A 22090-nucleotide genomic window follows, 5' to 3' on the forward strand; every position below is an offset into this window, starting at 1 on the left:
TTTAGATTTTTGGGATCATGGTGGTGGAAATGCCTTGCTATATTTGACTTTTTTGCCTCTAGCTGTGAAAATAAAGGTGTACACCATCACTTTAGAGCCAACAGTGGAATAAATTGAAGCAATTGAATCGATGTCTGACATTGTCATGATAGTGTACAGGAACAGGAGTAAAAGTGGGCTAAAATTCACCCTTAGATGTTCTGATAATATTGTTTGAATAGTGCCATGTAGAACACAATAGGAAGGAGTGACTAGAATAACTTGAATATACTCAGGGGACTGAGATGTCCAAGGAGTCTAAGAAAAAGAAAGTTCTCAATATCCAATTTGTCTTTACTTCCAAGTTAAAGATTGAAGCACACACACTTGATTTATTCGTGGGGAGCTTGTTGGAGATGATAGCATGATTTACTTAAGAGGAAGTCTGTGATGATATTGACTCACCATTTAAGGCTGTGTGAGAAAAGGTTATTAAAAGTGCTGATGTAGATTGATTTTGAAAGAAGGAAAAGGAAATCAGGCACAATAGATGAAATAGGCACAGGTGGTATTTGGGTTCATAAGAGAAGATAAACAAGGTTAAATGATGAGGTGATTGATTGTGATAGGAGAGATTTCAAAAAGAAATAGGAAAGACAAGAATTTAGTTGGAGACATTCAACATAGGTGACTAGACTCTTCAATGAGAGAGAAGTAACTAATGGGTATGAATGCAGGAATAATTAGACATGGTGTTAAGTTGAGGTGATTTTTAAAAAGTGACATCATTCACCTGGTTAGTATGATGCTAATCTCATCTGGTAAAAGTAATGTGAAATATGAGAATATGTGGAATTCAAACTGTGGGTTTTGACATGATTATGAAGATGGAAGAATAACTCCTGTATCAAGCTGTAGTCTTTTCCCCATATATATTTGAAAGCACTAGGAGTTGTGATTCTATATTTAGTCATAAAGCAAGAACTTAGAAATGATCTCTGTCACATGCAGTAATAAATGTGACAGGAAATTAAAATCACCTCCTTTGTGGGCAGATGTGGAAAATTGTAAGGTCTTTATTGAAACATATGGTAAGTAAAGTTCTCAGGAAGCCTGTGCTGAAATATTTATGCTTGGATTACATCTGGCAATAAATATTACATAAGGTAGAAGCTAATAATGTTTGGGAAGTGGGTTCAATGCAGTAGAGGTTCCCTTGTGACAGTAGAGCCTGTGCTGGGTTTAATTGTAGCAAACTATATGAAGAGGAAGTTTTGACAACAGGATGAGTAAGTGATTATTTAAATAGTAGGTGATATTCCATATAATACTTAGGTGTGGCATGTAACCCTTAAGATAGTTGAAATTGGGATATAGGAAGAAAAATTTAAATCTAGCTGTCTTTTCCTTACCACATAGTTGGTCATATTACTTCAGCTCTCTGAATTTCTGTTTGGGACATTTGTTAAATGAACAATTTAATCTTTTTTAGCTGGGTTACTGAGAAGGTAAAATTATTAAAAATATGTATTTCTTTAAACATGTTGAATACCATCATTTTCTTCCTGGACTTGAGGTACAAATAGCTAAGTCAATCCTAGATCTCATAAACCCCATAATAGTATACATATTTTTTTCTTTTTTCTTATACTTTTAACTATTTTTTCTCAAGTTTCTTAAGTGTTTTCCAAATAATTTAGGGTGAGATATAGAACTTAGTGTTGAGGGGTTTTAATTGTTAGATATCACATATGCAAGAACTAAGATGTTTTAGGACAGAACATCAAGTCAGGTTCATGGTATAGAAAGAAGGGAGTGAGAGTCCAGAAGACAGAAATGCATCTGAGAAAACCAATGCTATTGTAAAAACCAGTAGTAACTGAGAAATTCCAGTCTTTTCCCTCTTGTGGTGAGGACCCAATTCCAGAGGTGATTTTGGTCAGGGATTCCTTCAGGGAATATTTAAATGTCTCTGAACATCATAAGCTAATTAATAAATATAATTAATGGATTTTCATGTTCTTATCTGTACAATGAAGGTAATCATATTATCTTCATTAGCCAGAGAAGACAAGACCTCCAGCATCTTGACCCTGGGAAAGGAGAGTACTCTACTTATTTCTCTTGAACACATCTCATGTTCCACTTGTTGATTGGGATGGATATACTCCTGGGTCAAGTGTTTGGTATTCATGACAGGTGGGCCTGAAAGGTGTGGTCAAGACTAAGATTCTGTCTCATTCTCAGCTTTGGTCACCTTCTGTTTGCCTGGTTGTGAGCGAAAATCCAGAGGAAGATAGATGTCAGCTAAGGTATTGACAATGCAATCACAGGTGAGTAAGGAATTCTTTTACCAAAATTGCACCTCCGTTGCCAGCAGATGGGAAGATTTCTCCTATTGGTGTGGATATTCCAAGTTTATTTAGGAATTATTCAAGGACCAGAGATTAAATTAAGTTTATATAGAACTCTTTCATAATTATGGTAAGTTAAGGACTGATGAATGAATAATCTTCCAAGGTAATTGCAAGAGTTGGTTCAGGCCTCCATAATGACTGTATTCTCTGAAAAGATAATAGATGTTTTCTTTTTCCTACACATAACATATTCTCATTGGATTAATAATGAATTGATGGATCATGTTAATACCTGAGGTTGTCCCTGCCATGTAGTGAATAGAGGTGACAGAGATGAACAAGAAGAGAAGTTTATGGTCAGAAAAGAGGGTGAGTTTTCAGCTGTGGAGTCAATCTAACATTACAGGTATTGTGTAGGGATAGGCTTATTTGCCAGAAGCATGAGAAGGTTAGTAAATTAAAGGAAATGAGGAATATTTTTTTTATTTTCCCCAAATTTAATTTTCTTAAAATTTTGATGGAATGTCTTTGCACATTTTGAAATATTTTTAAAAAGAAAACTAAATTTCACCTTACCACTATTGCTCAAATTTACCAACTTCAATTTTCTAAAGCAAACTTATTCAAAGTTTATAAATGGATGCAATGCATAGGCATTATTTTTTCCTTCCTGTGGTTTCAGGAGCTTTATAATAGGTAGAATAAAATTTACTTCTCTGAAAAATTTGAAGATTTGAAGAGACCAGAAGCAATGCACAAGGTTCTTTTAATTTTTCACACACAGATGAGATGAAGATATAAGTGAGACAAGTTTCCCTGCCATTTTAATGAATAATAGACCTGTGAATTGAATTTAGATAGAAAGCAATTCATACATTAACTTGCATTTGTCAAAATGCATAACATTCTTAAATGATTTTATGAATGAGAGGAAAGTGAGTTCATCTGTATAGGGGAATAAACTAACCGTACTCATTTTTTGAATGAAATATAGTAGATATTCCTTGCCTTAAAATCCCTGTAAATTTACTTAGAATTATTTGGAAAGATTGGTTCAGTTTTGAATGCTTGAATGAAAGCTTTATAATCATCAGAATGAAGGCATAGTTATGAGTTATTGGGAAATTTCCAGGTGTAATAACATCTCATGTCATATGATTTTATTTTACCTTGTGGTATTATGTATTCAGAGTGTGTATGTGTCTGAATGCATCTGAAAAGCAGATGACACATCAGCATTGATAATGATGTTACTGGAATCCCATATATATTTTGAGTTTTATATGCACAATTCTGCTTCTTTAGTGCTGTTATTTTGTACATTGCTTAGGATCATGCTGTGTGAACACAAATTTCTGTGATGTTTTAGGGGTATGTGACCTTCAAAGATGTGGCTGTAGACTTCACCCAGGAAGAGTGGGACCTGTTAGACAAATCCCAGCAAAAGCTGTTCAGAGAAGTGATGCTGGAGAATATCAATAACCTGGTCTCAGTAGGTGAGACTCTCAAAATATCTATCTCTTATCTATCTACCAGTATATTTATCATAAATCATCTTCCATTTATTTATTCAAATATTAGCTTATCCATATTGTACAGTCTTTATTTTCTGTTACATTTTTGTATTTTATAATTTTAAAACATTGATATTGTGTTATAAAAAATAAAAATGCCTAAATGTTTTCTTCTTTATTTTTTATTTATATCTAGTTCACCCCAATAGATTTAAACTTCTTGACCACAGCTTTATTTCTTGAATCCAGATTTCCAAAACTCAGTGCTGTTCTGAGAACTCAATGAATACTTTTTGAATGGATAAATAATTGACTATGGTGAAATAAGTGTTCTGCTCCAAGGGCTATGCTGAGGCTTCTGAACATAGTAGTAAAAACATTACATGTATCTTTTTCCATATAAAATTTAGATCATACTTTTGGGATTTATATTATTGGGTTATTTTTTAACATAATATTCAATCACTTTGATATCATAGATTACTCCCTATTTAGAATATAGATGATACTTCAGTTTCTCTTTGTACAAGTGCATGGGTAACAATAACCAGTGGCCCTCATTGAAACGGGCAAAAGATAAAGGTTGCAATTTCTGTTGAAATATTATCAATTATCTGAGTTTTGTTGCCTTGCTGACCTTCAATGCTTACCTTATTCTTTGGTAACTTGCCATGTACATCATGATCATGCTCTTTTTTTTTTCTTTTTTTTTTAATATTACATTAAAAATATATGAGGTCCCCATATACCCCCCAACCTCCTCACTCCACTCCTTCCCCCATAGCGACAATCTCGCCCATCATCATGAGACATTCATTGCATTTGGTGAATACATCTCTGAGCACCACTGCACCCTGTGGTCAGTGGTCCACATCATAGCCCACACTCTCCCATGTGCCACCCAGTGGGTCATGGGAGGACATAACAATGTCTGGTAACTGTCCCTGCAGCATCACCCAGGACAACTCCAAGTCCTGAAAATGTCTCCACATCTCAGATCATGCTCTTTTACTATCACAACTCAAAATCCAGGTAACTTTTTTTCATACAAACAGGATATGAAGTCTGCAAAACAGATTTTCTTTCCCAGTTGGAACAAGGAGAAGTGTGGACAGAAAGAATAGGATTTCCTCAATACCAGAATTCAGGTGAGCCCTAAGGACTTGTGCACCAGAAGAGGGGTCTCATGATATAGCAAGTATGTGCTTGAATATTTTAGCTTCAGGATTCCTTAAGTGAATCATGATTCATTAGGTTTCCTTATATTGTGATTTCTAAAATGTAGCTGAGGATACTGGGGAAATTTTAGTCACATGTTTTTATTCCATATACTTCTCAAGCTTTATCAAGTGTCATTGGCATTGTGAAAGAAATATTCATTTGTTATTGCAATTAAACCTTCACATAATGATCCTTGTCCTGGTACTATACTTAGAATTTTTTCCCTCTTTTTTCCCTCCCTGACCTCCCAAATTCTTTTTTCTCATATTCCATGCCTGAAAATCTTTTCTGATTGTAATGTCCTACAATGTTTTCTTATCCCTAAAAGTATTCATTAATTCAATATTCTTTCCCAGCTAATTGTGAATGTGGGAAACATACTGAAAGAGATATTCTAACAATTTATTCTGTTTTTTTTTTCTCTTCAATTACTACAGAGAGGAAAAGTGCCTTTAAAACATGTGAAATGATAGAAATGATATTCAACCAGCCTACCTGTAGGAAAGACACTTCTAAAATCATGGCATTGGTGAGCTTAATTTTGTGAACCCTAGTATTCCAAATAGCCAGGGATGAATGAATTAGGAATTCAGTAAAATCATGAAATTGTAGTTAATGTTGGCATTAAGTGCTAATCCAGCAAAAATCTGTGAGAGTTTGCATTAAAGTAAAAATTAACCTAAATATAAACTCTTACCTGAGTTCATATAAAAAATGAATGGATAAACATGTTTCACATACATAATCTTTGAAACCTTTTAAAGCTCAAAGTTGATCAGATACATCTGCAATTAGATTGTTATAATAGAGAATCTCTGTGTATTGTGTATGGAGTAGAATAATGTATATATGAAAAGAACATGCCAAATATTTTAATTGGAGACTATCACTAGTGACTTAGTCCAGGTTTTATATCTAGGGAAATGAAGAAATTCATTTTTATAGACAAATGTTTTACAGTCTCACATCTCATTCCCCACAGCAGAGATTTCACACCCAAAAGAATTCCATTAAATGTAATTATTTGGAAGAAGATTCCTCTCACACATCCACAGTGAAACAACATGCATTAATTTACATGTCACAGAAATCCTATTTCAAGAAACAACCTCCAACCATCCTCAGTGATCATTCATCTTTTAATCAACATAAGTATATTCAACCTAGAAGTAAATCATATGAATGTCACCAAGGTGCTAAAAATTGTATGCAATGCTCTGATCTCAGACAATACAAAGAAATTCCAATTGGAGAGAAGCCACATGAATGTCACCTATGTAGCAAAGTTTTCAGTCAACATTCCCATGTTCAACAACATGAGAGAACACACACTGGAGAGAAAGCTGATGAATGTCATCTATGTGGGAAAGCTTTCTGTCTATATGTTCATCTTAAAGAATATGAGAAATCACATACTGGAGAGAGACCCTATGAATGCCATTTTTGTGGGAAAGCCTTCAGTCAATCCTCTTCCCTTAAAATACATCAGAGAACTCACACTGGAGAGAAACCCTATGAATGTCATTTTTGTGGGAAAGCCTTCATTCAGTCCTCTTCCCTTAAATATCATGAGGAAACTCACACTGGAGAGAAAATCCATGAATGTCATCTCTGTGGGAAAGCCTTCAATCACTCCTCTTCCCTAAAAAGGCATCAGAGAACTCACACTAGAGAGAAACCTTATGAATGTCATCTTTGTGGGAAAGCCTTCAGTCAATCCTCTTATCTAAAAAAACATGAAAGAACTCACACTGGAAAGAAACCCTATGAATGTCATCTTTATGGGAAAGCTTTCAGTCACTCCTATTCCCTTAAAAAACATCAGAGCACTCACACTGCAGAGAAACACCATGAATGCCATCTATATGGGAAAGCCTTCAGTCACTATGTTCATCTTAAAGGACATGAGAAATCTCATACTAGAGGGAAACCCTATGAATGTTATTTTTGTGGGAAAGCCTTCAGTCAATCCTCTTCCCTTAAAATACACCAGAGAACTCATACTGGAGAGAAACCCTATGAATGTCATCTTTGTGGGAAAGCCTTCATTCAGTCCTCGTCCCTTAAATATCATGAGGAAATTCACACTGGAGGGAAAGCCCATGAATGTCATCTCTGTGGGAAAGCCTTCAATCACTCCTCTTCCCTAAAAAGGCATCAGGGTACTCACACAGGAGAGAAACTGTATGAATGTCATCTTTGTGGGAAAGCCTTCACTCAGTCCTCTTACCTAAAAAAACATGAACGAACTCATACTGGAAAGAAACCTCATGAATGCCATCGATGTGGGAAAGTATTTATTAAATATGCTCATCTTAAAGAACATGAGAAATCTCACACTGGAGAAAAACCCAATGAATGCCATCTTTGAGGGAAAGCACTCAGTCACTCCTCTTCACTAAAAAAATCAGAGAACTCACACTGGAGAGAAACACTATGAATGCCATATTTGTGGAAAAGGCTTCTTTCATCACTCTTCCATGAAAAAATGTGAAAGTACTCACCCTGGAGGTAAACTATGAATGCAATCAACATGGGAAAGCATGCAGTAATTATTCTAATCTTAGATGACATGAGAGAACTCACACTGAAGAGAAAGCCTATGGATATCATCAATGCAGGAAAGCTTTCTGTCAACATCCCCATCTTCAATGACATGGGAGAATTCCCATTGGAGAGCAACCTTATAAATGTCATTTATGTGGGATAAACTTCAGTCAATTTCCTACTTTTAACTGACACTGTAGGAAAACCCCATGAATGTTGTCTATGTGAAAAACCTTTCACTATGTTTTTGTTATCAGGCAAAATGACAGAATTCATGCTGGACAAAAGCCATAATATCATAAGTATAGGTAAACCTTAATTTTTCTAGCCTTAGACAATAGGAGATTACTCAAATGGAGAGAATCCCTATGAATGTCAGCAATTTGAGAATGCCACCTGTCAGTATTCTTATTTTAAATTTAACAACTCACACTATAAATCTTTTTTTTTTGACATTTAAGAGACTTCAGCCATAGATTTAACCTTTAAACATACCAGAGAACTCACAGTCTGAAGAAAGTTTTTTTCTTATAAAAACAGATGTTTATTTCTCACTCATTGTATGTCATATAATTGCTCAGCAGCAGTTCTAGAACATTATATCTTTTTTTCTCTATATATTTTTACAATGTTACATTAAAAAAATAGGAGGTCCCCATATACCCCCCAAACCTCTCACTCCACTCCTCCCATATCAACAACCTCTTTGATCATCATGGGACATTCATTGCACTTGGTGAATACATTTTGGAGCACTGCTGCACCACATGGATAATGGTTTACATTGTAGTTTACACTTTCCCCCGTCCACCAGTGGGTCATGGCAGGACATACAATGTCTAGCAACTGTCCCTGCAGTACCACCCAGGACAACTCCAAGTCCTGAAAATGCCCCCACATCATATCTCTTCTTCCACTTCCCTGTCAGCAGGTACTGTGGCCACTTTCTCCACATCCATGCTACGTTTTCTTCCATGGCTAATCACAATTGTTCCATAGTAGAGTATCAGTAAGTCCACTGTAATCCATGCTCTGTTCGTCCATCCTGTGGACCCTGGGATGGTGATGTACACTCCACCTCTATATCAAGAGGGGACTTAGATTCCACATAGATGGTGGATGCAATTCTGCTTGCAGTTGTAGGCACTCTTGGTTCCCTGGTATGGTGGTTGACCTTCTTCACCTCTCTGTTACCTGGCCAGGGTAAGTCCAATAAACCAGGGGGTAGGAGTTGCAAGTCTTTTGAGGCTCAGGGCCAGGTTATCACAGGGATGGTCCAGAGACTCAGGTCCCCTAAGTATACAGAAATCACAGGTTCAGTAAAAGTAACAGAAGAGGCATGTGTAGAAAGGTCACATCTGAGTCCAACTCCATCACACTCAGGAACATAAACTCCAAAGTAGGGCAACTGACATGGCACTGAACTCCAGAGCCATCTGCCATGACCATAGAACCTGTGGGTCTCTGTAGTCCTCAGAAGAACCAATACCTGGGGTTGTATCTACTTTGTCTCTGGGACCCTGCTGAAGCGTGCATAAATGCGACCCCTCTGATGATCTCCTGACTTTTTTGGAGACTCATAGCCATATAAACTCATTTGTCCTTTCCATTCACCTCTTTTATTCAAAGTCATAAAGCAGTTTTTAACACTTGATATTACATGTAGGCTGAGATATTCTGCTGGTCTAAGTTAACCCTTTTATCGAAGGTCTTTTTCTAGTTACATCGTCAGCTGGTGCTTGGTAGTAATCCCTTGGTACCAGGGAGGCTCATCCCTGGGAGCCATGCTGGGGGGAAGGAAGGTAATGCATTTACATGCTGAGTTTGGCTTTGAGCAACATGGAGGCTCTCAGGAGGTAACTCTAAGGCTCCCTGCAGGCCTAGTTCTTGTTTCAGGTACACAGGCTCATAAGCATAGCCATTAGTATCAAGGGCTCATTATTGGACCATCCTTCTTTATTGGTCTTTGTCATTGCACTTGGGGAATTGTTGCTGTGCCTTTGGGGAATGTGATAGAGTTCCCCTGGCTAGGACCTCAGCACTCCCTCAGTTGTCATTTTTAACTGTAGCCACTATGAACATATCCAAACATTTTTATGTACCCTTTATACATGCCCTGGAGAACTCCCTCCCAACCATGTGCCCCCTTTCCATAACACCCCAGATCAGTATTCCTCCCCTGCCGTAGTTAAAACTCTCTGTGGTACAAAACTTCTTTAAAAATGAAGCCTAATACATTGCCAAATTCCATTAATAGTAAAATGGAATATAATGATGGGTTTAAAGGTTAGATGTAGAGTACATACTAATTTAGAAAAATTAAAGATAAATTGGGGTATCAAAAATGAAAAATGAAAAAGCTTTGTTTTTTATGTTTTGCCTTTCATCACTGCAGTAAGTGTTGCACTCTGTCTACAGTGGCAAGGCAATTTCTTCCATTTCTTCCTCAGTGTCTACATCCTTTCTTTTTTTCTTCTAATTATTAAGTTTGTCTTCACAAAAGTTTTAGATCACAGTAATTCATGTATACAATATACGGTACTCCCACATATGCAATATCTTTTTGTCCCTTCCCCAGCAATGATCTTTTTACATGTTCATATTTGCTGCAACTGGTGTACAGATATTGAAACAATAGCTTTCAAACATGGTTATGCTTGGGTTTACATTATGGTTTATAGTTTAGACTATACAATTTTCTAAATTTTTAGTTATTTTATGTTTTACATTACGGTTTACATTTTTGGTGTAACTTAACATGTCCTATTCCATCTTTGCATGATCTTGTGGAACACTTCCATTGCCCCACAGTTACACTGATTCTATCAATTCAATACCTCTTCCCCCCTCCCCTTGGGGCCCACAGTAACAATCTTCATTACTTGAAGGAGGAAGGTTGCCAGCTGACACCTACCTGGGTGAAATCTATGATAAGCTGAAGGTAAGTATTTGTAGAGGGAAGGGATAAAATGGGGGCTTAGGGATATCTTTGGGTGGGGCTTTGCACATTTAAGGGGGACTCGGGATGAGAGGATGGGTAAGATGGCCCAAGAAATTGTGGGGAGGGTAGGGGGAACATTTGAACATAGGAGATTGTCAGGTATGTGGTTGAAACTATAATGTTGAGAAAACTTTAGAAAATGTAATAAGGAAGATTACCTGTTTAAGATGCTTAAGGGGGGCATCTCACACAGGGCAGGCTTCTAGGGAATGTGTGTGCTCATTTTGTCATAGTGGGTTATATCATTGGGTGGAGACCTCCCACATCCTAGGGAGGATTGATGTTCTCAAATAGAGGGAATTGTATCTCGAGAGAATTGGTGGCTCCCAATGGGTTTGGGTATTCGAATATGTCAAGAAACACTTTTTAATGCATTGAAAAGTTCCTGTAGTCTGCCATACTATGTCAGAAAATCTAATAACATTCATATTGGTAAGAATCCACATGCATGTTATTCATGTTGCAAAGCCCTTAGTAGATAAATGATATCGTATGTGAGAAAACACATAATGTAAATATAATGCAATTGGAGAGGCCTCTTCTACCACTCTAACTGATAAGCTAATCAGAGAAATATGTAAGGAATTTTACAACTGTACTCAATATGGGATTACCTTAATTCCTAGTTTATCCTTTAAATTAGATGAGTGAATTGCAGAAGAGTGAAACACTAGGCCTGTAATCACAGTGCACTATTATTCAATCAAAGCTAAGACTTAGTGTGGTAAGGGAAACTCAAGAATTTAAGAATAACCACAAAACATTAAATAAGAAGAAGACTTCATTAGGAGGATGAAATGACTTGAGGGATTTTGAGAAAATTCATGGTAGAGGGTGCAATGAAAAATTATTTAAAAAATTAATAGACTAGGCAGTTTTTGTGCATCAGTAATTTTGTCTCTCTGATGGATATTTTTTGAGGGGTTTGGGCAAATGATTGGGTATCTGGTGACTGACTTTGTGGATATCAACCGGAGATTTTATAGGTATGAGGAGAGGAGAACGTGTGAAGTCTGTGACTTTGGCATGTTTCCCACATAAATGAATGTAGTTCTCTGATTGCCTGTCCTGAAATACCTGAGCGGGGAAGAGATATGGTCACTTTGTTCCTAATATTAGAGGAAACAATATTAAATTTCCATGACTAGAATCTTTATCAGTGGGTGTTAGAATCATGCATACAGTAGTTCACTGTGACAGTCAGAGGTGAAGATCATTCCCACTGCTCATCAGTAATTTACCAGTAGGAAGAACCCCCCAAAAATGCACCACAATAATCGTGTTAATAATAAAAAATCTGGAGGGGAGAGCAAGACGGTATCAGAATAAATGCACCCATGTCATCTCATACAAACAAAACAAAACAGCTAAGGACAAAATCCTGCCTGAGTAAGCTGTTTTGGGAACCCACAAAGCAGAAGGCTTCAGGACATTGATCTGGAGAGAGTGTGACAAAAAGAGTGATAGCTCAAGTTAAAACTGAGTTTCTGACACTTGAGGCTGAGCTGTGGGATGGCTAAGCCCTCCCCCAGGTCAGAAATCTGGGATTCCCTGAACCTTGCTGGTCACACAGCTGGTGGAGACAAACTCAGAGTGGGAGGGTTCTGGTAAAGGATGGAGAGGGGTCCCTGGAGTGCAGGTTCAATGGCCTGGGTGCCCTTTTTTGAGCTTTGAGGAGGATATTAGCTGGCATGAGGAGAAACCAGGAAGAGGGGAGAGGCAAGTCTTGCTGAGGCAGCCTGATTTAATGATAGGGAAAATTGGTCTGAGAGAAGGTGGAGTTAGGCAATTAACTAGTCCTGGGTAACAAAAGTAAGGGAGGGGGACAGTAGAAAATGCTTAATAGGCTTCCAAGAACATATTTAGGGTTTCTGGCAAGGTGTGGGTACTCTGTCTAAAAGAGACAATCATTTTCTGTGGTGAGTTAATACAGCAGGGTGCCATTTGAATTTCAAAAGGGAACTCAGACTTTCTGTCACCAAGGGAGAGAAAGCAGTTAGGAAAAAAAGAGGGGTGGGGAGAACAGATTCCTAATCAGCAGTTTATCTAATTGCAAAGAGTCAATCCTGCTGAGAGAAAGGGAATCTTTTTGAAGAGCAAATCAAACCAGAAAGAAAATGTAACTCAGTGGAATAGTTTCAGCCTTGAATGTGCAAGGACTCTAGTTCAATTCCTGGCTCCTCTGAGAGTAGTGACCCACTGGGATATTAATAATCTAGCTGACAATTTAGTACAGGGAAAACAAAAACATTATCCTTGTATTAGCTTCCCTTTGGTCTCTTATTTTTCCTTAAAAATTAGTTTTTTTACATAATTTAAATTAGTTTACCCACTAAAACCAGTTGAAAATCTGCAGTGAGAAATCTGCAGGATAATTGATTGATAAATACCAGCAGCCTGAATTGCTCCACAGGGACTTAAGAAGGAAGTCTGGTTTTTCTTATTCTTTTCTTGCCTCTGGGTTCACCTGTTGTTTTTTTCTTGTCTTACCCTCCTCTTTATCACCTCCCCCCATTTTTTTAATTAGGTGGTGCCAGTTTGTTCCCTGTTTGCTGTACTTCATCTTCCTTGAATTCATCTTTTCTATGTGTACTGATTTTGGCTACCAACACTATCTCTTTCCCTTCCTACATCTTTCTATCTTCCACCTTCGGTTGATATTCTTAGATCCCACCTCTCTTTGTTTAGGCCCCAATTTTTTCTGCCTATTTATTTCTAACACTTGTATTCACATTCTGTCTTTTATTAACTCTTTCCTTATTGTCCTTTCTATTCTCTTTCTCTCAACACAGTGGCCTTTTAATTCATACTATATTCTTCTCCATATTCAGATTCCCATTTCATTGCAGATACTCCACTTTTTTATTCCTATAACTCTACACTGCTTACATGAGTTTAATATTCATTCTCCTTGGTCTTTCATGGTTCTACTGCTAACATTTACTATCAATGCTACTATTATATGTTTTCTTTTGCTTTCCCTGGTCCTTATCTTTTCCTTCAAGGTAACTTAGACAACAACAAGGAAATAGAATAAGAAGAATAAAGTGTCAAAGAGAACACTTGCACACAAATAGAGCAACTAAATTGCACTGAGACTAGAGGAAGAAGCTAATCAACTGATCAAACCCATCAAGATAAAATGATGACCAGACAGCAACAAAAAATTAGAAAACATATCAATGATCAGGAAGACATGGCCCAGTCCAATGAACAAATTAAAAACCAGGAAGAGGAGAAGAACATTGAGCAGCTAATCAAAGCTCTCCAAACAAGTATCATGGACAAAAAATAAAGGGGAGGAAGAGATTAAGGATATTAAGAAAACTCTTCTAGAGCATACTGAAGAAATTATGAACATAAAAAGATAATGGAAATGAGGGTGATGAATGGCACAATCCAAGAAATTAAAACTGCACTCTCAGCAAAAAAGAGCAGATTTGAAAAGGCTGAGGAAAGAATGTGATGTGCAAGAGAGTACATCTGAAATCAGATAGTAGAATTGATAGATAAAAAGATAGAAAAAAATCCAGCGAGGATTTAGGGAAATGAATGACAATGCAAAATGCACAAACATATGCATTTTAGGCATCCCAGAAGGAGAAGAGAAGGGAAAGGGGACAGAGAGGTTGTTGGAAGAAATAGTGACTGAAAATTTCCCAAATGTAAGGAGGGAAATAGATGTACATGTCCAGAAAGCACAGTGAACCTCAAACAATATAAATCCCAACAGGTCTACTCAAAGACATATATTTGTCAAATTATCCAATGCTCAAGACACAGAAAAAATTCTAAAAGCAGCAAGAGAAAAGAAAACCATCACATACAAGGGAAACTCAATATGATGAAGTGCTGATTTTACATCTGGAACAATGGAGGCAAGAAGGCAGTGGTATGACAGAGTCAGGGTAAAAAAGAAAAAAAAATTCCAGCCAAGAAAACTCTATTCAGCAAAGTTGGCATTCAAAAATGATGGAGAGTTCAAAATATCCACAGATACACAGAAACTATGAGATTATGCCAATAAGTAATCTGACCTTCAAGATATACTAAGGGGAGTTCTGCAGGTTGAAAGAAAAAGAAAAAAAAAAAACAGGAAAGACAGAGTTGGGGGAGAGTGTAAGAAGAACTAAAAACACAAAAAGAAAAACAACATATGACATATACAAATCAAAAGAAAGTATGGCTAATGTAAGCTATTCCTTGAGAGTAATAACACTGTTAATGGATTAAACTCACCAGTCAAGAGAAACAGATTGGCAGAATAGAGAAGGAAATATGAACCATCTATATGCTGTTTACAGGAAACCCACCATAGACCAAGAGATTCAAGAAGATTGGAAGTGAATGGCTAGAAAATCTTACAAGGAAATAACCAAAAAAGGGCAAGAGTAGCTATACTAATATTAGGAAAAATAGACTTTAAATGCAAAACTATTGTGGAAGACAAAGATGAACACTACATATTAGTAAAAGTGTTAATCTTTCAAGAAGAAAGAACAACCATAAGTATTTATTCACCTAACCAGGATGCCTCAAAATACATGAGGCAAATATTGGAAAAACTAAGTGGATGAATAAATGCCTCTACAGTTATAGTGGGGGACTTTGATACAGCATTATCACCATAAGACAGAACATCTCAAAAGAGAATGAAGAAACAAACACTTTGAATAATATATTAGAGGACCTGTAACTTATAGAGAACACTACACACAAATATATTGGGATATGAGTTCTTCTGAAGCACAAATGGATCATTCTCCAAGAAAAAGCATATGCAAGGCAACAGAGAAAGTCTCAATGAATCCAGAAAGAATGGAATCCTATAAAATAATTTCTCTGAACACAGTGGAATGACATTGAAAATCTGCAAGGACCAGAGAATTAGATTAAGCACTAAGATATGGAAGTTAAACAACACACTCTTAGATAAACAGTGGGTCAAGAAGGAAATCAATAGAAATCAGTAACTAACTTGAAACTAGTGAAAATGGCAACACAACATATCAAGACTTATGTGGTGCTGCAAAAGCTGTTCTGAGAGGGAGATTCATATAGCAAAAATGAAGAAAGAGCTGAAATCAAAGCCCTAACTGCACTCTTGGAGGAATTAGTGAAAAACAAGCTAACCCCAAAGGAAGAAGAAAGAAAGAAATAACAAAGATCAGAGCAGAACTAAATGAAATAGAAAATAAGAAAGCACTAGAAAAAATAAAAACAAACAGCTGGTTCTTTGAGAAGACCAATAAAATTAACAAACCCTTAGCTGGACTAACAAAAAAAGAGAGAAGATACAAATACACAAAATATGAGAATGGAGATATCACCACGGACCCCAGAGAAATAAAGACTATTGTAAGAGGACACTTTGAAAAATTATATGCTAACAGGAAGGATAATTTAGAGGAAATGGACAAATTCCTAGAAACACGTAAGCAGCCTACATTGAAAAAAGAAGAAATTGAGTGTCTCAACAAACAAATCACAAATAAAGAGATCGAACCAGTCATTAAAAACCTCCCAGCTTAGAAGAGACCCAGGCCAGAGGGCTTCACAGACAAATTCTACCAAACATTTCAGAAACAACTAACACCAATCTTATGTAGTTTCTTCAAAAAAAAAATCCAAATAGAAGAAACATTGCCTAACTCATTTTATGATGCCAACATTGCCCTAATAGCAAATCCAAACAGAGACAACATGAGAAAGGAAAATTACAGACCATCTCTAATGGAAACTAAATACTAAAATCATCAACAAAGTACTTGCTAATCATAGTCAACAACACATCAAATGAATTATACACCATGAACAAGTGGGTTTCATCCCTGGTATGCATGGAAGTTTCAACAAGAAAATCAATCAATGTAATATCCCACATAAACAGTTCAAAGGAAAAAAGTCACATGACCATATCTATAGATGCAGAAAAAACCTTTGACAAAATACAGCACCCTTTCCAGATAAAAACACTGCAAAAGATAGGAATAGAAGGAAACTTTTTAAACATCATAAAGAGTTTATATGAAAAACAAGCAGCTAATGCCATTTACAATGTTGAAATCTTAAAATCTTTCCCTCTAAGATCAGAAACAAGACAAGGATGTCCACTATCACCCCTCGTCTTTAACATTGTGTTAGAAGTAGTTGCTCAAGCACTGAGGCAAGAAACAGATATAAAAGGCATCCAAATCAGAAAAGAAGTCAAAATTACACTATTTGCAGATGACATGGTCCTATACATAGAAACCCATGAGAAATCTACAGCAAAACTTCTAGAACTTATAATTGAGTTCAGTAAAGTCATAGGCTTAAGATCAATGAGCAAAAGTCAGTTGCATTTCTGTACAACAATAATAATCTGAGGTGGAAATCAAGAAAAATACAACATTTATGATAGTAAATTAAAAAATCAAAACCAAGGAATAAATTTAAAGATGTAAAAGACACATTTACAGAAAACTATACAACATGGTTAAAGGAAATCAAAGAAGACTTAAATAAATGGAAGATTTTTCCATGTTCATGGATAGGAAAACTAAATATCATTAAGATGTCTATCATACCCAAACTGATCTACAGATTTAATGCAATACCAATAAAAATCAACACAGCATTTTTTAGTGACCTGGAACAACCAACTATGAAATTTATTTGGATGGTAAAGAGGCCCTGAGGAGCAAAAGACATATTAAAAAAGAAAAATGAGATCGGGGGGATCACACTACCTGACTTTGAAACATACTACAAAGCTATAATGGTCCAAGAGACCTGGTATTAACACAAGAACAGACATAATGACAAATGCACATATACAGTCATCTGATATGCAAATAGGCCAACAAGTCCACTCCACTTGGAGAGAATGACCTCTTCAACAAATGGTGCTTGGAGAATTGGATATCCATGTGCAAAAGAATGAAAGAAACTTACCATCTCACACCTTATATAAAATATACTCAAGATGGAGCAAAGATCTAAATATAAGAGCCAAGAAAATAAAGACTTTGGAAAACAATGTAGGGAAGCATCTACAGGACCTTGTAATAGGAAATGACTTCATGAGCTTCATACAGAAAGCATGAAGAGTGAAAGAAAAGATTGATAAATGGTACCTCCTCAAAATTCTTTTGCACTTCAAGGGAGTTTATCAAGAAAGCAAAAAGACAGCCTATCCAATGGGAGAAAATATTTGGTAAGGATATATCTGATAGGTGCCTAATATCCAGCATCTATTAAAAAATTGTATACCTCAAAAATAAAAAGACAACACATTTAAAAAATGAGCAAGAGATTTGAACAGATGCTTCTCCAAAGAAGAAATACAAATGGCTAAAAAGCACATGAAAAGAAGCTCAACATCACTAGGTATTAGGGAAATACAAATCAAAACTACAATGAGATACCATCTTAACCCATTAGACTGGTGGCTATTAAAAAACAAGATTACAAGTGTTGGAGAGGATGTGGAGGAAGTTAGAAGGATGCAGTCATTTTGGAGGACCATTTGGTGTTTCCCTAAAAAAACTAGGTATAGATTTGCCATATAACACAGCAATAACATTGCTGGGCATATACCCAGAAGAACAGAAAACAAGGTCATGAACCAATATATGCACACCAATGTTCATAGCAGCATTATTCACTATTTCCAAATGTTGGAATAAACCCAAAGCCCATCAACAGATGGAGGGAGAAACAAAATGTGGTATATACATACAATGGAATACTATTCAGATGTAGGAAGGAACACAGTACTTATACATGGGATAACATGGATGAATCTTGAGGGCCTTATGTTGAATAAAGCAAGCCAGGCATTGAAAGACCAATACTACATGACCTCTTAATATGAATTAAGCTAATCAAGCTGTCTCAGAGAGCTAGAGCCTGGAAGATAGGCTTACAGGAAGTGGAGGTGAGCAGAAGTTTGTGAGTCAGTGCCAGCATAGGTAAAATATGTGATAAAGTGGAGGTAAGTAGTTGTGCAGTGAAGGGATGAGGGCATAAGGATACTATTGGGTTGGGACATGCAGGCTTGAGGGGTTTAGGGTTTGGAGAATGGGCCAGATAATCCAAGTAATTGGGAGGTTTGGGAGTGAGCAAATGAACATGGTAGATTGTTGAGTATGTGGTTGAAACTATAATGTTGAGAAAACTCTACAAAATATAAGGAAGGGTTATTTGGTTTAAGGTGTTTGATGGGAGCCATCTGGCCCAGTGTGCAACTGGGGCAGGCTTCTTGGTGAATATGTGAGTGGTTATCATGTCATAGTGTCATATCATTGCATGGAGACCCATACAATGTGTAGGAAAGTGTTATGCCCCCATCCTGGGGAGGTGTGATATTCTCAAACAGAGGGGAGGATGTCTCTCGTGAGCATGGGTGGCTCCCAATGGGGGAAGACAGACTGGTTTGTCAAGCCCTCAACATTGTTGCAAGTATTTATGAATCTTGTCCTTCAAGCAGTGAAGCTTGTTTGTCACTGTGGGCCATGAGGGGATGGGGAGAGAGGAATAGAATATTTGATAGTGGGGGTAACTGGTGGGCAATGGAAGTTTTCTGCATGATTCTGCAAAGATGAATAAAGGCCATGTTAAATATCACCAAAAATTTATAAAGTTGTATAGTCTAAAATGTAGACCATAATGTAAACCTTAAAATAACCAAAAATTTATAAAAGTGTACAGTGTAAAGGTAAACCATAATGTAAATCATAATGGATCCAATAGTTAGTAACTATGTTTCAATATCTGTACATCATTGCAGCAAATGTAACATGCACATGTAAATTGCTGGGGATGGATGAAAAGGGTTTGATTGTTGGGTATATGGGAGTTCTCTGTATTTTATATGTGATTTTATGTGACCTAAAACTTTTTTGAAGACAATTTTAAAAAAGGATGTAGACACTGAGGAATAAATGGAAAAGATTGCCTTGCCACTGTACATACAGGGCAACACCTATTACAGTGATGGAAGAGAAAATGTTAAAAAAAAGTTTTTCATGATATTTTTCATCTTTTTAATACCCCAATTAATTTTTTCATTATTTTAGTTTTTCTAAATTACTATTTTATTTCTAATCTTTAAACCTGTAATTACTATTTCATTTTCCTCCTAATTGAATTTGGCAATATATTAGGCTTCATTTTTGAAGAAGTTTTGGATCACAGAGGGTTCAACTATGGCAGGGGAGGAACACTTGTGTGGGGTGCCATTGATTGGGTATGCATGGGTGGGAAGGAGTTCTCCATGGCATGCATATAGGATATATAGATATGTTTGGATATTCACTGGGTATTGACATAGGGGGTAGAGTTACACATGACAACAAAGGGAGTGCTGAGTCCCATCCTGGGGAGTTCTGTCACATTCCCCAATGGAACAGCAACAATCCCCCAAGTGCAAGGGCAAAAACGAGTGGTGAAGGGTGTTCCAATGATGGGCCCATGATGCTGATGGCTATGCTTATGAGCCTGTGTGCTTGAAATTTCTATTAGGGCTAGAGCTGCAGGGTGCCTAAGAGTTACCTCCTGAGAGCCCCCATGTTGCTCAAATGTAGCCACTCTCTAAGCCAAACATGGCATGTAAATGCATTACCTTCACCCCAGCCTGGGACATGACTCCTGGGGATGAGCCTCTCTGGTTCTGATGAATTAATGCCAAGCACCAGGTAGTGATGCAACTAGAAAAAGACCTTGAATAATAGGGGAAATCTGTAAAGACAAATGAGTTCATAAGGCTGAGAGACTTTGCACTTAACACGTGTCTCAGCAGTATTCTAGAGACAGCCAAAGTAGATACAACCCCAGGTAGAGGTTCTCCCAAGGACTATGGAGACACCCACGTCCTATGGTCATGACCACTGTCTCTGGATTTCAGTGCCTTGCCAGTGGGCCCTACTTTTGAATTTGTACTCCTGAATGTGATGGAGTTGGACTCAGAAGTGACCTCTCTACACATGCCCCTTCTGTCATTTATACTGATCCTGTGATTGGTGCTGAGGTTGGTGTATGCTCAGGAGACTTGAATGTCTGAATTGTCCATGTGCCAGCTGTGCTCTGAGTCCCAGCAGATTTGAAACACCTACACTCAGGTTCCTTGGACTTACCCAGGTCAGCTAACAGTGTGGTGAGGATAGTCAATCACCACACGAGGGAGCCAAGAGAGTGTACAACTGCAAGCAAAAGAATCCCATCCGTCAGCCATTTAGGATCTAATCCCCCTCTCAATTTATAGGTGGAGTGGACATTACCATTCCAGGGTCTTCAGAATGGAGGAATAAAACATGGATCTGAGTGGACTTATTGGTATTCTACTATAGAATTATTGTGACTCTGGTAATGGAAGTAATTGTATCACTGATATGGAGACAGCGGTCACAGGAGTTTCTGAGGGCAGGGAGAAGGAAGATATGTGCCAGTTTTGGGACCTGGAATTATCCTGAATGCTATTTCAGGGTCAGATACAGGACATTATATATCCTGCCATAACCCACAGAATGGATGAGGTGAGAGTATAAATTACAACATAAACTATAATCCATGCTGTGTAGCCGTGCTCCAAAATGTATTCATCAAATGCAGTGAGTGTGCCACACTGATAAAAGAGATTATTGATTTGGAAGGAGTGGTGTATATGGGAACCTCATATTTTTTATGTAACATTTTGTGTGGTCTATGTATCTTAAGAAAAAGATAATAAAATATTTAAAATAAATAAAACATAAAAATTCTACTAGATTCAAAAACATTCCATGCCCGTAGGCTGTGCCATTATGATGGTTGACATTTGGATTCTGTCCTTGACATTAGTTATTAAAACATTAAGTTCCAGAACATGCAAATATGGAAACTTTACATCTATTTTTAAAAATCAATTTTATTAATATCTATTAGGAAAGCATACAATCCTTCCAAAGTGTAGAGTCAATTGTATTTGGCATAATCACATAGTTGTGTATTCATCAGTTCAATCATTATTAAAACATTTTCATTATTTCAATAATAAACAAAAACAGGAAAAAAATTCACTTCTCAGTCTCTCTATGATTCCCCTGCTGTACATAGCTGTTCTTTTTGGCTAATCTTGCATATTTTTTTTTATTTTAAAGAAGATTAATTGAAGTATAGACACATAGAACACAACCTATCCTAAGTGTATAATCAATGGATCTATAATCAAAATATTGTGCCTTCATCACCAAATTAGTTTTAGAACAATTTCATTACTGCATAAAGAAAAATTCCACACACCTTAGCAGTCACCTTGCAATCTCTATTCTGTCAAAACCTTACATCACTAATCTAAATTCATTTTTATAAATTGATTTATATTTGCATATTAAAGAAATGGAATCATACAACTTTTACTTTATTTTTGTATATGGTGTGAGGATGGTCTAACTTATAGTTTTGAAAATTAGTTTTAAACATACTTAGGTTACATAAATATTACATGAAAA

At 36.7% G+C, this 22090-nt stretch overlaps 1 protein-coding gene across 1 annotated transcript in view; it reads left to right on the forward strand.

Moving 5' to 3' along the window:
* Positions 1 to 13915, forward strand: part of LOC101421592 (zinc finger protein 596-like) — a 79933-nt gene extending 66018 nt beyond the window's left edge. Inside the window, exons 3-7 of the mRNA XM_058307731.2 lie at positions 2227 to 2312; positions 3706 to 3832; positions 4906 to 4998; positions 5509 to 5600; positions 6054 to 13915. Coding sequence (XP_058163714.1) covers positions 2280 to 2312; positions 3706 to 3832; positions 4906 to 4998; positions 5509 to 5600; positions 6054 to 7442 — 1734 coding nt within the window. The 5' untranslated portion in view covers positions 2227 to 2279 and the 3' untranslated portion in view covers positions 7443 to 13915. The remainder of the gene's footprint in view (positions 1 to 2226; positions 2313 to 3705; positions 3833 to 4905; positions 4999 to 5508; positions 5601 to 6053) is intronic.
* Positions 13916 to 22090: the final 8175 nt, after the last annotated feature.

The sequence above is a fragment of the Dasypus novemcinctus genome, chromosome 12 (genome assembly GCF_030445035.2).
Source record: "Dasypus novemcinctus isolate mDasNov1 chromosome 12, mDasNov1.1.hap2, whole genome shotgun sequence".
NCBI classification, from domain to species: Eukaryota; Metazoa; Chordata; class Mammalia; order Cingulata; family Dasypodidae; genus Dasypus; species Dasypus novemcinctus.